At 36.5% G+C, this 17,323-nt stretch overlaps 1 protein-coding gene across 2 annotated transcripts in view; it reads left to right on the top strand.

Moving 5' to 3' along the window:
• GPR158 (G protein-coupled receptor 158) overlaps window positions 1-17,323 on the top strand; it is a 185,556-nt gene that overhangs the window by 88,593 nt on the left and 79,640 nt on the right. For both annotated transcript variants that reach the window (XM_077788579.2, XM_021533112.4), the window contains exon 5: window positions 15,528-15,596. In XM_077788579.2, the coding sequence (XP_077644705.2) occupies window positions 15,528-15,596 (69 nt within the window). The remainder of the gene's footprint in view (window positions 1-15,527; window positions 15,597-17,323) is intronic.

Raw genomic sequence — 17,323 nt, 5'->3', positions numbered from 1 at the left:
AGGAATCTTGTGCTTCACAAAACCTGCTAGTGATGAAAAGCACATTTTTACATTTGTGATAATTAGTCAGTTTTCCATAGTAGTTTATGAGTGAAGAAATACATGGAATCTGAACCTTTAATACCAAAGCAATGCTGAAGTGGCATATACACATCTTTTGTGGTCTCTGAAGTGCTTTTCAGTTATTAGGAAGAAGTTTGTGCTTATTTTTTTTCCAGATTCTCTCTTGCCATTGGTAATCATGACACATGAATGAGTGATAATCAGTCATAAAACAAAGCATTCTTTTTCCCTGAAAGAAAAAATATGCTCTTGAGACATTGCAGTTCATTCAGTTGACCAGAGATGGATTCAATTACAGTTTTGGTACCTTACAGGAAAGTTAACTTTTCTCTAAATGTGTATCTCACAAGGAAAAGGGAAGGAAACATGAGACAAAAGAAATAATATGTTGATTACCAAACCGTTCCATTATGATTGATGTTTTCAAGGAACAGAAACTGATAGATTTTCCAGTGCTTTTCATGTCAATCAGTTGAGTTTTACTTAGATATTCCTTTAGTGGTTTCTGTCTTGTTTGTATAGCATGAAAAAGATCTTGTGTGTTTACCATGACATGAGAAGTTGTATGAAGGGCAAACATAGTGGGAACAGAGTATTTGCATAAGAAAACTCGTAGTTACATTGGGAAACGACAGAAATTTGGAGTGAAGGAAGAAAACTAGGAGTTTACCATGTACTCTCTGCCAAGAAGGTAGAATCATGAAAATGAAAGAACACATATTGAAGTAGATTCAAAATATCTGCCCTTTTGAGAATATCCAACTGTTAATGAAGCAAACCACAATTAGGTTAGTATATATGGCTGTGATTAAAGTTGCTGTGTTAAACTGCTAATTTCCATTGTGCTGTGTGGGAGTCAGAGGAGAGCGTATCTTTGGATTTTCTCCCATGTGTAGCGCTACAATATTCAAATAGTTGCAAAAAATAATTTTGAATGCAACATTTTAACAGAAAGAACAGCATACAGCTACTATATCAAGAAGCAAACTTCAAAGTGTTCAAGGGAGCAAAAGATGGGAGTTGAAATTGAAAATAAAAGATGTTAAATTAAGGCCTTTTCAGTCCTGAAAGGAATGAAGAGTAGGTATATGACATTTTGATCTGTCTGTTGATCAGTAAAATCAAAAGGTAAATGGGATCAGGTTACCTCTTTAGTAAAAGTGACTGCAGAAGGCTTCTCAATGTTTGTACTTCATGGAGGCTCCTAGTAATTACTACCTTCAAAAAACTAAGTTAAGGTTTGCCAACAGAAAGCACTTGGGAAGAAACACCCCAGGCACCTCGGCAGTGATTTATTATGATTCACACAAAGAATGATAAAGGTCCCTAAGCATCCTTCAGCTTATGATGGAAGTGACATGACATTTTTTGTATTAAAAAAGGTCAATGTATCAGTAAGAGCAGATGCAGATCATAAGTATTTTAGAGAAATTAAGAATACTTCAGCTATTCAGATCACACTGGTTGAACTTTTTATGACCAAACAGTACTTACAGTGGAAAATTGCCATCAGCCTAGTTTTGTAAACAGTGTGGAATATATGTGAGAACCAAGGCAGTTGCTGAAATGCCAACCACGGGTGAAAGATGGAGCACTGCCACAGAGCACAGCCATGAGAACAGAGACCTTCTTGACAATTACTTCCAAAGTCTTACTGAAAACATGTGATGATCAAACTTTCATTTTGACACAATCATTATTACTCACCTAGGTCCTAATAATAAGATTCTACATTGAACCTGGTAAATACCATCTCGTGAGGTCCTGCTCATATCTTGACAAAATGAATGGTAATAAACAGGCAAAGCCAATAGCAAGCCAGAAGACTGGCTTTTAAAAGCCAGGTTTCTCTTTAGAGGGGCTTTTACAAGTCTCTGAAGCTGTAAGTCTCTTCTTCTAGAACTTCTTAAGGTTCCTCTGAAGACTCCTCTTCAGACTTCTATCTAGAAAACTGCTGAACTATTAATTGTGTAATAAGTTTACATTAATGGCAGTAGAGGAGCAATGGAAGATAGGAAGACTCCTTATAATAGTGACAAGAAATTAAGATCAATAGGTCCAACTTTTGCACTTTGGAATTCAGAGTAATGGTAATAAATAACAGAATTACTGGGTCCATGGGCAAATATGGGAAGTGGGGTTTTGTGAGATATGTGATGCCCTACAAATGTATTTGTAGTTCTGTGAAGGGGAGTTATAAGCATGTAGATATGAGAGTGCTTCTTCCAAGGTCTGCCACCAAAAACTCTTAAAATTTTGGTCTCAAGGGACTAGGTGAGCTGCAATATGTGTAGGTAATCAAGGGGTGGCAGGAAATGTTATAAAATCATGTACAGCAGTGAGATGTTGATGTGCAAACATAGATATATATTCATGGTTCTTCTTAGGGTATCATTAGAGGGATTAGGATCAAGGGATCTCTCAAATGTTTTTTTTAAAAAATAAGTAGTTGCATTACAAAACTTTTAGTTGCTTTGGTACTCACTGGCAAAGAATGTCATAGATCCCAAAGTATAAAGCAATTCAGATAGGAAGGAATCATGGAGGTTTATTTCTCTCTCTATATATATTTCTATATACATTTCTGTATTTTTGGGTGTTTAAACGCAGTGGTTTTGGTGAAATATCTGATTCTTCAAGGTCATAATTTTATTGGTTGAAACTTGGAGGATAGATCAGGAAGGGTCATTCTCTGCTTCTTTAATAACACAGTACAGGCCATGAAGTGACGTAGGACACTGGAGTCTAAACCAGAGCATCTTTTAATCTCTTGGCAAAGTGTCATTAAGTTAGATTTCATGTCTCTTCTTGAAAACCTTGTAGTTACTCATGTAGACTTGCACATTTGATAGGTGACAAAACAAAATTCAACTTGTTAATCCAAAACACAATTGATGGATACTACTTGTACCACTGACCAATCTGACCATTGCCAAACTGTAAATGTAAATGCACAGTAGTGACTTCAAGCAGTCATTGAAATTGGCCAAAAGAGCAAAATGGAATGGCAAAAAGATACTGTGACAAAGCTCCAATCAATTCTGTGGAATTAATTTGAGGCTTTGTCAAACACAGGTAAAAGTGACTCAGCAGCCCTGAGATCAGATCAGCAGTAATGTTATTTAACTGCAAGAGTCATAACTGGAGAAAGTCATAGGCAGAAAATGTGGCCCATTGCCAAGAGAAAGAAGAACTCCAAAATGATAGGAACAAAAAAAAAATTTGGAAGAAGGCACAGAAGGACTAGCAGAAGCTAAACCACTAGTGAAAAGCTTTGTAGGGAAACACAGAAAAAGATGAAAAATATAATAAATGAAGAGGAGATACTACTGCTATAATGTGAAAAGACAAAGAATTTAAGCAGGAGAGTAAATGGGGGAAATGTGCCGAACAAAGACAAAAGAGGAAAAATTCTTCATAGCTAATACAGAAGGGAAATCAGATGTGTCTATCACTTCAAAGAAATCTTTTCTGTGGACAGCTCTCATGCCAATCAGTAGTGAAAACTAGAAGCCATGAACCTGGTATTGACACAAGGTGCAAGAGGCTCAAAAACTCAAAGGAGATGAAAATTTGTGAAATCCCATCACAAAAGCTGACAGCACCTGGCAGTACCAGTTTAATGCCACTGAGGGAATTGATGAAGCCTGGGAAAAAGAGATCTTTCCTCAATAGTGAAAATGTTGGAATTCTATTTTGACTTCTCTGAAGAGTGACTTTCCTGAATATGACCTGGGAAGATGGTGAGGCTTCTGCAGTGTCAGAGAAATAAAGGGACGCTGGATACAAAGCAAGGAACAAGGCTCAGTGCTGTTGATAATCGTATTATGTGTCTTATCAATCACAAAGGAGTCTGTAAAGGAACAGGCTCCTCTTATTTCCTTGGTTTTCCAAGGCTTTGAGTTTGAGGATCTTGCAAAACACCTTTCAGCCTTACCAATTCAGATATATTCATGGCTGTATATGGGGAGGGAAACATTCTCTAAGTTGAGCAACTAAGGAACAAAACAGCTCAAGGTGATACTGTGCAAGGCAAACATCTTTATGTGCTGTGGCATTATTACTGATTTAATAATGAAAACATCACTACATAAAACATGTCCAAAAAGTATAAGGCAAAGCAAACAAAAGTAGCTATTTAGACAAGGACAGAAATCATGGATGTTAAAACAAATATTCTCAAAAATGAAAAGCTTAACAGTGACTTTGTAATAAAAAGCATAAACAAAATAGTAGAATTCATCTGTGTGAGGAGTGCTGTGTGGACCAAGGGAGAGGTCAAACAGGGAGTGACCAGCAAAGCTACCGGAAAGAAACTGAACATTTAAATAACTATGAATAAAAATCAGATTAAAAAAAAAAATCAGACTTAACATAGGGCTAGAAATCTACCAGAGCCTTAAAGAGAAAATCAGCTGTGTTGTAATGATATTTTTGTAAAAGTACTGGACTGTGGAAGGACATTACCTGCAAAGAACCTAAAAGGTTTATCAGTTATAAGGCTGCCTTTTCAAATGAATTGGAAGGAAGAGCTGAAAATAACTGACCTTTGCATAGCAGCCTACCACCTCAAACAGGGAGCTCTCGGGTAGAATGCAACTGCTGTGAGGAATTGTAAGTGCCCTTAAGAAATGCCAAGAACCTCTACTGGTAAAGAGAGCAGAGAAGTTGATCTCAGCCATAGAGTGGAAGAGACTAATTGCTACTTTGTGATGAAGGAGAGATGAGGATGTGCTGCCAGCCTTGACTCATGCTGGACCTTTTCAGAAGGGGCTTATTTGCTGGGAATTCTCATTCAGATCAATGCTAAAGGCTTCAAAGTAGATGTGCTAAAGCCAAACTACTTTGCCCTCATCTCACCACCTTGTGGTGCTGCCAGGTTCTGGAAATAGGGGAACAGAGAGTGAGCATGGGGATCTGGTCTTTTCATTTTCCTGATGCACCTGTGGCCAGCGTCTCTGGATGTAAATACAGCATGTCAAGGTAAAATTGGTAGTAGTGAGCACACTTGGAAAGGGTTGTTTTCAGCTTTGAAAAATAGTGGGAAAAATGATTAGAGTTCAACACAGTAATTTGGAATGGTTTTGTCATATGGCATTAACAATGATGAAGGACTGTGATAGAGCCCATTGGAATGAAGGGCTTTGCCCTGTTCAAGACCATTTCCAATCTCAAATATTGGAAATTTTAAACTAAATGATTTTTATTGTACTGGTCTTCTCCACCCCTACCCTCCCCAACCCCCCTTTTATGAACATTTGGGAACTGTTGGAAATACAGAAATATATATATACTTTTAATGAGACGAAGAAAATATACATCTTGAACACTGGTCAAGGTAAATATAGTTAACATGAGCATATGCCTAATCATCAACAGGAATAAATAATTTTCCCCATTCTTGAGAGAAATGTGGCAAATAATAGAATACAGACTGATTTTATAGGGCTTTTATTCTGTCAAATAGAGATTTTTGAATTGGAGTTCAGGGTGGCTAGATACACTCTGCCACCACTCTCCCATTTTTTATTTAGTGTAAATATATTGAAGTGTTCTGCTAAATAAGATTTCAAAACTGTGAAGATAGTCCCTAAACAGTGCAATTTTAAACACTGCACAGAACTGCACATAGTTGGAAAAGCAACATGCAAATTTATGCTGTAGTTCCCCTTTCTAATATTGAGAAATCAAGAATGTCTTTTCTCCCTTACTGCAGTTGCAATAGGATACAGTAATTCAGAATGAGGTAATCACAGGCTATTGATGTGTGATACATCTTTAAATATTAAAGCATGCTGGCTTTGCAAACATACCTCTATTTCTAATGTAAATCAGCCAATCCCTTTCCCTTTTTGACTCCACAGTGGCATCTTGATGTGCTTATGCCTGGATGGCTTTCATCTTTGGTGCACATTCTGCTTTTTTCTCCCTTGACAACAATTTCTGACATTTCAGCTGAAGTGGAAAGTTGATAGAAGGAAGATCTTGCGCAGATGGAGCAGCTGCCTTTACATGCTGTGCTGGTGGGCATACCTGATAGTTCACTCAGCATATATACATTCAATGTAGTGCAATAGACACCCTTTTTTCATCCTGTCCTAGGGTGAGAACCTAATTTCTTGTGATTTCTCAGGAAGTTTATTGTAGTCTTCAGGTGTGCAGGTTTAAAGACATTGCTGATGTTGTTTTCAAAACTGTTGTTTTAGTGGAATCCTCATTTCCTTTATTTGCATGTCCCTTCCCATTTTCCTGTGTAGTTTAGATGTGCCTTTGGGGGTGCTGTACTTTCTTGACTCCCACATAAGTAATTTAAAAGTGCCATATTGGCAAGATAAGAAGTGGAGGGGCTGTTAGCCTGCAGCAACTCTCTAGTGTCAGGGACGATGGAGTTCCCAAAGAACTTCAGGGCTGCTGGACTTCCCAAAGACAGTAGGCATGGCTGCAGTGTTTGCAAGGTATTGTGTATATTCACTTCATAAGGCCAAAGGTTTCACATTAATTTTACATTTTAATACACAGTTTAGAGGCATCAAGTACTTGTGAAGAGAAAAATAAATTACAGATACTTTAGGCCTAATGAAAACTGAAGTGTGAAGAAAATAAATATCTAGATATGAAGTATGTTCATTGATTTCAGTTCAGCCTCGTAAAGAAGATCTTAAAGAAAAGCAGGGTGGTAGGAAGCAGAAAAAAGTGCTCTTAGATAGAGTCTACTCCTAATGGACATAGTAGGTCATAAAAATGACTTTTCATCAATACTCAGCAGTAGCTCTAAATCTTCTGCAATCTTCTCTGTATAACTTTATATTAAGCTAGTGCTTGTCTCTACAAAGTTGAATTGCACAACATCTTAGGGGGCCCATCTGGAAAACATTCATGGTTTTTCAAGGAGTGTACTGCCTTCAAAGTGATGTCAATCAGCCACAGATTGTGACACATTTGCTCCACTTTGATATTGAAACTGATTTCTGGCCTTTGCTTTCTTAATCTTAATGTTTTGCTGCATAAGACCTTGTGGACTGTGAATCATTGTTACTTTCTGTTCTACCAGTATTCAACAAAACTCTGCAGTACAGAGCCTCAAAGTTCAAACGAATGGAGCTGGTAATGCACTCTAAGTGTAGGGTGCTAGCAAGGATATAGCTGTCAACAAAAAAAAAAAAAGCTGTAGCAGCTTTGAAAGCCTGTGTTCATTTAATTCTTTTAGACAATTCACTTTAAAAATAAAATATGAAAAATTAAGTAATTGAATTATTGAATTCCAGCAAATATTTTCCAACAATGACAACTATTACCTCATAGAAGAGTTTTTCCAAGGTTGTTTTAAGAGTCATCAATTAAACTGAGCAAACTGCTAAGATTTTTGCTTGTCTGTTACTCTCTGGTTCCTGCTGATTCTCATATTTATAGCCCTTCTAGGGTATCTGAGTAGTCTGTCACATGGTAATAAGCTTTCCCCACTGATTCTTTGATGCAGTAAGTTCAGGACAGTTGCATTTATGTGGAGTTTCATTTTGGTTCCTGAGTGGGCATTTACAGATTTGCTGGGAAGAGATTTCCTATCGTGTCAGCAGAATAACGGTGACATTATTTATTTATCCTGCTATTTGTCTTGGAGTTGTATCCTGCTGTGAACCTTCCTTGTACAATCAATAGCAATAGAAAAGCCCCTGGTGGCTTGCATGAGGTCTTTGGCATGCCTTCCTCTCCAAGAGAAGACTTCTGTCTGAAGCAGAGCTTTCTTTTTGTTTTAAGGGTCTAGTAGTAAGACCCTATTTTGATGTCAAAAATCCAATTTAACTAAGGAGAAGCTCTCATGAAGATGAGAAAATAGGGTGTTTTTTTTTAGAAGTTTTACCCAAAGAGATGAAAGAAGTTACGTAAATGAAGAAACAGGGAATGAAAACACCAGAAAAAAAATGTAGCATGAAAATTTTCAAATAGTATAAATAAAACTCTATTTGAAACCTTATTCTAGGAAAAGTCTTGCATTTTTTACTGCATATTTGTAACTGCAAAACTTTTAGTTAATGGTAGTGTTCAGAGAAACTTTGTGCTGGTTTTAGTATTTTGGTTGTTTGGTTGGTTTTGGCTGTATCATGTGGTACAAACTGAACACAAATTGCTCAGACTAAAACATATTCCTGTTCTTAATTCTCTTCTTCATTTCTTTGGGTAAAAGTTGAAGGTTTTTAGGAGCAGGCTCATGCTGTCAGCTTCTCACTAGAACTTTGTGCTATGAACACAGTCACATTGCTTTTTCCCTTCCTTGTTGCAGCCATGCCTCCCCCTGTCTGGAATAAACTCATGACATTTTTCTCTGACATCTTCTCATCAACTTCAGTATATAGCAGAAAAGAAGCCTTGATCTCCTCCTGCTTCCCTCTAGGATGTCACATCTGCTGCTTTCATAGTTACTGTAGCAACCTGCTTGTTACCAAAGGTCGTTTTGGTCTCTGGCTGTGTCTAAGCCTTGCCAAAATGCTTCTGAGCTCCCTTTTAGTAAATGTTTTCTGCCAGTCTGCAGCCCTAAGTTTGTCTCAGCTTGGTGTCTTGTGTCTTGACTACTGCCATGTCCTTTCAGCTGGCCTTGGCAGATGCAGGCACGGCCTGCTCCTGTCTGTTTGAAGTGATGCTGCCCATGATTTACTGCTCTGCCACTTTCTGCTGTCCTCACTGCATCTCCCTCTTGACATCACGTATGAGCTGTGTATCTCTGTTTTTTTTCAACTCCCACATGAGTTTTTTTCTGTCTCCTAATGGTATTTCTTTGATGCAGAAGTGTCAACACCAGCCTCATCTTGTTACCTTTTCAAAAAGCACCCCTTATTCACTTCATACTTTCCTCATGCTTGGTGGAGGCTTTTTGAGAGCATCCCCTGCTCTCCATATTATGTCTTCAGATTCAAGTGCTGACAAAGTATTTGACTTAAGAGTGGGATAATGATAGGCTGGGATTAAATACTAATTGCTGGTTCTGAAATGTGATATTGCCTTGTTGTTCCACTGTTCTTCTCATCTGCCCTTATCCATATGCTGTCCCTTGATTTAAACTCCTAACTTTGTGCAGATAGCACAGCCATTTAAACTTATTCCTTGTCCAGGGTCTGTACATGAGTCTTCCCTGGGCTGGGCCTTTCAGCAATACATTGGTAGGAAGAATAATTATGCAGAGCAGTATTTCCTTCAAAAACAAATGTGAAACATGCATTCCATGATCTAAACTTAATGAGATATTACTTAATAAATTCTGAAGAGTTAAAAAATCTCACCATTTTTGAGATAAGGATTTCTCAGATGCAATCATAAGATATTAATTTTGAGTGGTTTAGCACTTGGCTCTTGTAAAGTAAAAGTTGGATTTAAAACCTTCTGAGGTATGAGGTTTTGACTGATCTGAAATTATTATAATGATTTTCATCTATAGTTAATTTGCCTTCTAAGTAATGAAAAACAATGAGAATTTTTACCTCAATCAGATTTATTCTAATGTTTCTCACATAATTTTCAGTTTGTTTCCTCTGAGATGTTATGACTCTTGAACTTTGCAGTCCGGTTATTTTTTATCCTTTTACCATAAACTGTTTATTTCTGTGTGATTGAACTACAATTTATACAGACAATTTTATTGAGCTGTGGTTTATCTTCTGTAATAGGTGAGGCCATGTTGAATAAGAAAGCTAAAATTTAGTTCAGGTGTTCTGAAGCTATTTGTAAACTAAACAGATCTACCTCCTGCTCCTGAAATTTGGTTTCCTATTTCATGAGATTTTTTTGTGTATTCAAGTTAATCTCTTGGTGATTAGGCAACTATCAATAATAGAGTGCATTTTAGTCTTGAAAGTAATGTCTTTGGACCTTCATTTAATTTCTATGTTAATTTAATGCATTACCTAGTGAAACAGATACTTTAAGTGATCCATATTTTTGATGGTTGTCATTGTACATATTCATCTTTTAAATTAACCATAAAGCTGTGAATAGACTGAAATTGAACTTAGGTATTTATCTCATTACTGATTTTCTTTGATGTATATATTCACCACTATTTGATGAGAAGCAGGTGTCTTGATCTAAACAGTATGTCCCCAAGGAAGAATATTCTGCCCTTATAAGAAAGGATGTCCCTGGGAGATAAACCATTTTTGTTGTGAGGGTTCTTCACCAGCAAATACTGTTTTCTCAAATGTCTATCTTTTAGGTGGTGTAGTGCAGCAATGCCCATGTTTCTAAATGCAGAACACCTTACCTTCATCATGATACATCTCAGCAGATTTTGTTACTTGTATAACAGAAAGGATCAAGGGCCCCATGAATTGAAAAATTAAATATTTTGGGATTTCTTGGATGCCTGCAATCTTGTGTACTGGTAATGAAATTGCTTTGTGATTAATGGCCTTTGCTTTTCCTGACTTTTTTTTTCCAAGTAAAAAGTAAATTTAATAATTACATTCTGTTTGAGCTCAGCTATAACTAGTAATAGAAAAAAAATTGACCTTCATGTTAGTCTCCTTCAAAGGCATGAAAGGGAAATGAAAGAACATGAGGATTATATTTATTTGGTTTAGGAATACTGCACAAAACCTGCAAATGCCAGAAAATACTGACAACTTGTCAGTACGGTTTAAGTGGCAGACTGTAACTGTAGGCCTGTTTTTGTAATATTTGCCTTTGCTGTGAATATTTCTGTATTTGAAATCTGTATTCTGTTAGGAGGCTATGATTCAAATAGGTTAAAAGTATTTGTTAGTTAGAGGAAAGGTTGAGCAGGACACACAATTTCCTCTTCATTATTTTACAGAGAAATTTCCAAAAGAGATATAACTTTTTCTCCCTTGAATTGAAGAGTTTTTCCTGCAGTTAGGTGGGAACGCATTGTTTGAATTTTGTACTTCAACCAACAATAATAAAATCAAAGCAAAACCTTGTTATGGAATTCTTTATGGAAACATTTCATTTTCATTATGGAAAACATTTATGTTTTCATGGGCAGTGGTCCTAATCAGTCCCTGAATTTATTATTAAGACAATAAATAACTTATGATACTACTGTTATAGGGTACTAACTGAGGATTCAGAGAACTCCTTCCAGTTGTTTTTATGCCCATTCTTTAGTCCCCAGTACTCCTCTTACAGGTATGAATAGTATTAAGTTTCCCACCAAAATGAAATATTGTTCCACTTTTTTCTGCCACTCTTAATATCAATGTCTGGGAACTGGCAGTCCAGCTTCTGTCTCTTAACAGAAGAGCCAAACATCTTGCTATTGCTCAGCCTTGGGGGCAGAAAGAAGAATCTGTGCATTCTATTTCTTAAAAGCAAACTTTTATTGAGATAAAATTCCTGAAATTTAGTTTTTCTACACAGCTCTTTCATTAAGAAAGATAAGTGTCTTTGTGGTTGGCAAAAGTTATATGGGATAAGATAGAGGAAAAAGGTTCAATGGGCTTTAGAAAAACAGCTCATGGAAATCAAGACAAAAATATAGTCATACTGGAAAAAATATTTATTTGTTGGGAAGTGTATTTTAGTAAGAAAAGCAACTGGCAACAAAATATTTCAACCAGCTCCACTTAAGACCACATATTTTCAGCTTGACAAAAATATCTTCTCACATCTTTAATATAATAGAATTAAAGAACCACCTTTTATTACCATGAATAAAAATAATTTGAACAGGAAGGGTTTTCAGAGAAGTAAGAGGCAGATTTGGGAATACAGTCCTGTAAGGTCTCATCACATCTCCCATGTCCTCATGTGGAATGGGATGGATCTGCCAGACCTGCAGCACAAGGGTCCTCCTGGGAGCACTGCAGAGCGAGCACATTGCCTCCACATCTGCCTTTAGCTACACTTTTTATTGCACTTCTTTTGAGACAATTTGCATAGTAGTTTTTCTAGTCTCCTCAAATATATCAGCCTAGCACAGCAGAGTAAACCTGTCTCTAGTCTCTATATTTCCTTGCTTCTCTTCCACTCTGTCATGTATCCATATGTGCTTTCCAGTTACATATGGAGTGTAGATACACTCTCCAGTTTAATAAATATTAATGTATTCGAAGTTAGGATCAAAAAAAGAAGTATATCTGATTTTTTTTTTTCCTCTAATGGTTTCTGATATGCTTTATTTATCTGAAAGGCAAGCTCACATTCTGGTGAAACTACCTATGTAAAAGGAAATTTTCTGTAAATCACAGCCCTCTTCGGTCATTCTTTATATTACAGAAATGGCAGAACTATTTAACAGAAGTGAAAAAAAATCAAAACGTGCCAACCTTTTCCCTCCACTAGGTTTCTATGGTACCGTGCTCATATAGTACACAGTGACATGTGGCCTGGAGGAACCTGCAGTCTTCCTGGACTGACACCAAAAGTCTGCAGTTCAGTTAAATCAGTATTATGCTATGTAGCTGATACAGGATGATTTAAATTTTATTTTGGATTTTATTTTTTCTTTCTCCACTATGAAAATACTATGACACTCATATCACTGATTTATGTGATGACATTCAGAAATTGAGTGCTAATTAATGCTGTTGTATTTCCTGGATTGCTTAGGACTACAGAGAGATGAAATGCAATATCTTCTGTGTTTGTTTATACATCAATTCAACGTTTGTTTTGTTAGCTTGATGCAACTTGGGCAGCTGCACTTTTTAAAATTGCCCTTGTGCAGATAATTATTTTACATTTATTTATGGCCCTTTAGCAGTGGCCGAGAGGCACATATGACTTTCCTTTCTTAATGGGAATTTTCATGGAAATGGTGTTAATTTCTGAGATTCAAGGATAAGGAAAGACTGTTTATCTCAAAGGCTGCTAATGTGGCCTGGATAGAATGGATGAAGGCATGAATCAGTCCTTCACAAACAATATTCTTTGCAGATAGGTAGCTAAGTATGAAAGGTAGTATGAAGCTAGAAACAAAATAAATTGCAGTATTACTTAGGTGTCAGCAATGTGTAACCATTGAGTGAGACAAGGAAATCCAGAAAGGACTGTTCTACTGACACAAATAAGTAAAGATAGAAATGAAATCCTGCATGGGACATGAACACCACAGACAAAGTGGCAATAAGCAAAGTGAACACAAGATGAACAGTCAGAGGAATAAATAAATAAAAGCAAAATAAATGCCAACAAGCAAGACAGATGGAAAATACCCCAAGCAGCTGTTAAAAAAGAAAAGAAAAAAGAAAGAAAAAGCACACAAATATTACACCCAAGTGGAAGAAATTCCCACAGCATGAGATCTCATGAGCTGTGTCCTAAAATGCCCTAAATTCTGGGAATTCCATCATAAAATTTTATTTGTGCAGCTTGTATAGTTGGACACCCACTTTGGTCTATCATCGCTTTCTTTTCTTTTGCTTATTTTCTTAGATGAGGAAGGAGCAGGGGCATTTTTTCCTGAGGCATGTGGGCATATTCACTGCTGTATATGTTGTAGATGCCCATAAAGTGAAGCATTTGTGATCCTGCCCCCAGCCATGTCTTAGGGACCAAAATTTGCAAAGACTGTACAGTGGAAGATTCAGCTTTTGGTGGAAACACTGTTACTCACAGACTTCTGGAAATACCTGTCTATCTAAGAAAATATTTTTAGTAAATTGATTTTGAAATATTCTGCTTTAGTTTGGTTGTCTTCTCTTTTTGTAATCCCTGTTATTAAAGTTTCAGTACTGGATAATTTTTTGTCCTGGACTTCTTGGGCTATAGTGGTCATTATGGAAGAAATAAAAATATTTTAAAATCAAGTGTTAAAATAACACTTTTTCTTTGCACTAAAGAAAACCAACCATTTCAAAAATGTAGTTTTGGAGAATTCTTATACTTCAGTTTACAACTTGCTTTTTTTATTTTCTCTACATTTATGTAAAAATAATTGTAATATTTTGCATTGGAAGTTTTGAGCTTTTATTCATCATTGTGGATAGCACTCATCTCTGCTAGAATGTATATTCTATTTGCCAAGGAATCCTGCTTAGAAGAGCAGTGATATCTGTAAACATTAGGTGAAACCTCCTGTTGTTGTGGTACCAAAGACTGAGGTGAAAGTATAGTCAAAACCTGGATTCAAGCCCATTTTGAGTTCCAGCATTGCTTTGTAAGCCACACTTCTTTTGGGGCAGGAAGCAGAAGCTCATGGATAGAATTTGCAGAGAATGGTCCCTATCAGAACACAGGTAAGAAGAAATCATGGAATAATTTATTATTATAGAAGAAGAGCTGGAAAAGCTGAAGTTCTTTGTCCCAGTAGGTTATCTTATAATCATGCTGCCCAGCAACAAACTTGAAAAGAAAAGACTGATCAGGATGTGAAAGACTTGTTTAGAAAAGAATGTCCACATGGGAGTTGAATGGATTTTAGATGGTTTAGTTAATTTCCATCTCTATATGGAGCTCATTTTAGTTGCTTTGTTGGTCATTCTGGTATATAGGGATGCTTTGTACAAAATAAGAAAACAAAATATTTTTTAGTGGTTTGAGTATTTTTCAGTCTTGAGAGATGTGACCTCACTGACCTCTACCATGTATGATGTTGTGTCTTGTATGACGTTGGAGCCACTCATGGAAGGGAGGGTGCTGGCATGATAAAAAGCATTATCCCACCTCTTCCCTTATGTGACTCAAACCCAGCTTCTTGCTAAACAAAAGCTGATTTGTCATGGTTGTCCTCTGGTGCTCACAGCCTCTGCACCTGGGCTGTACCTTGCACAGATCAGCAAAGCATTCTGCTTTTGCAGTGATCAATTCTGATCTTCATTTAACATTTCCATTTCTCACAAGTGTTGCTATTTTGTCTCTAAGGTAAGGCACAGTTGCACTGTACATAAATCATCAGACTTATTGGAATACTCTTCGTATTAGGAAAAATAATTGTTTTCTTTTTTTTTAATTTTAAGATTTAAGAAAACCATGTTGGTTTCTTAACCAACATGTGGTGAGGAAATGGTGTAGTATTTTACAATCCTTACAAGTTAATAAATCGACATCTTTGTACAAGAATTCAGGAAAAGTAAATGCACTTGCAGTCTAAGAGCACACTATATTTAATAAAGTTTTAGGTTATTCATACTTATTATGGAAGCTAAGTCATTAATATTAAATAAGCAAAAATCTTCTAGGGACTTCTTGAAATTTAAACAATGCAGAACAAATTTTACAGTTAAGTTCATGTCTGTAATTCCCATGATCCCTCAGTCTTGACACTTGAGAGCAAATTTAGCAATTTCAGATCATATCCAGGTAATGTCTGTTGAATAGATATTTTAAATTTAATTTTGTAAAACACAACCATTGTAATGGGCCTGTGATTTAAAGAGTGTGAAGCATGCAAGCATGACAGACAGCTTAATAAACATTACTGTGGAAGTGTTACACTGACAAAAGTCAAGGTACCTTTATGAAAATGGCACACAGAAAGAATTTTCTAATATTGTGTGTTGGTTTTTGTCTTCTAGAGTATCAGGGCTTCAGGGTTGGTGCTGTTGGAAACCATTCTTTTTGGATCGCTTCTTCTGTACTTCCCGGTAAGTCAATTATAACTTCTAAAAAAAATTATACCCTTGCTGACATTTTAAAACATTGCATGAATGACTCTGGTGAAAATATAAATGTAAAAACTATTTATTAATTATTAGTTTAATCTGACTACAAAATGTGCTGTGATCTTCAAATATTCATAAAAACACTCATATTTTTACTATACTTGTAATAATTCTGCATTTTCAATTTGATAAAAATTGCCAGTGTTTGATTGGAAGTTTTTGGGTTTTCTGAGCTAAGATGAGATTTTGCTTTGAAAGACAGTATCTCCCTAATCTATGGTATGGGGGAAAAAAGCATGTATGTAAAAGGAAGACACTGATTATACCACATATTTCTCTGGAATGTAGTATAAAGGAGATTAATTATTTCAGTGCATTACTGGCATGAATTTTGATGTTTCTGAAGGTATGTGGGATCTTCAATACTATGTCTTCAGGAAAATTAAATTGCATTCCCCTTACTCTGTAAGTGGGAAAAAAAAAAAGTAATTTCATAGTCACATGAGAAATATATCACAAAACTCATAGAAATATGTGTCCATTCTCTTTTCAAAAGTCCCAGAAAAACTGAGTTTGTTAATTGCCTCACAAACCCCCAAAAAAAGGCTAGATAAAGCAAGACATCAAAGTGTATATTGAACAAAGCTGATAGAAAGCATACAGGTTGGGAGGTATCCAAAGATGGAGTTGTGGACTATTTTAAAATATGTTTATGTTCTCTTTTCCTCAGTAGTCAGATTTTTTTGTGCTTTTATAGACCATCATGTAGTTACTAAAAGATCAGCTAGATAACAAAACACTTCAGTAGCTGCAGAACAAGTAGGAAATAAACTGTAGTAGAATGTGTGAAGAATACTATATATAAACACAAACTCGGGTGGAATTTTAATACATTCTTTTTTGAATTTTGTGGACCTTTCAAGTTCCAAAGAAAATGTGTGTGCATTTCTAGGATACTTTTATGTATTTTTTCATCTTTTACTTTGCAGAACCCAGGGAAATTAAAGTTTTTGGTTTATTCACGTTGGACAAAAGTTTTTTACAACTTGCAATAAATACATTTCCCATGAGTTCTCAGAGCTTCTTTCATATTTCTTTTCAGGGAACAGAACAGAAAGCCCATGCACTGCTTGCTCAGTTGATGCAGTGGAGCGTTTACAGAAGTTTGTAGCGTAAAGGATGATGCAAGGGGTTTCCTTTAATAGCTGTCTTCTCTTTGCTTTCTCAGAGAACCCTGGGGCCAGGCAATGGCTTCCCCAGGCAGGTGCTCAGTTAGGACCAGTCAGTATCTGTGCAGCCTCAGATCCAAAATGTGAGAAGCCTCATCATAGCTCATCAAAATTGTGTGCAGTTTGCTCACCCATCCTTCAGTTCATTTCCTGGTTCTTGACTTGGTGCTCCATTTGTTGTGCTTCACGAAGGACAAACATCCCTTAGTGGCTGGCTTCAGGATTCAGGTGCTCAGCACCTGGGACACTGAGATAGTGCTGTGGAAAAAGACTTCTCTCAGCAGGTGACTTGCATGCAAGAGCTGGTGACCATCCAGAATTTGTAAATACAGAGGGAGAAGAAAGGAAGTGGTCCTGGGAGGGAGCAGTTCAATAACCAAAGCATCCTCTCAGCTCTTCACTGACATTTAAGTCCCTTTTCCTTTTTCACTGACATTAAGGATGTTAAATGTACAACGAGTGCAAAATGACAGTTTGATA

The sequence above is a fragment of the Lonchura striata genome, chromosome 2 (genome assembly GCF_050655825.1).
Source record: "Lonchura striata isolate lonStrDom1 chromosome 2, ASM5065582v1, whole genome shotgun sequence".
NCBI classification, from domain to species: Eukaryota; Metazoa; Chordata; class Aves; order Passeriformes; family Estrildidae; genus Lonchura; species Lonchura striata.
The sequence above is the reverse complement of the archived record's forward strand: the minus strand, read 5'-3'. Positions and strand labels throughout refer to the sequence as shown.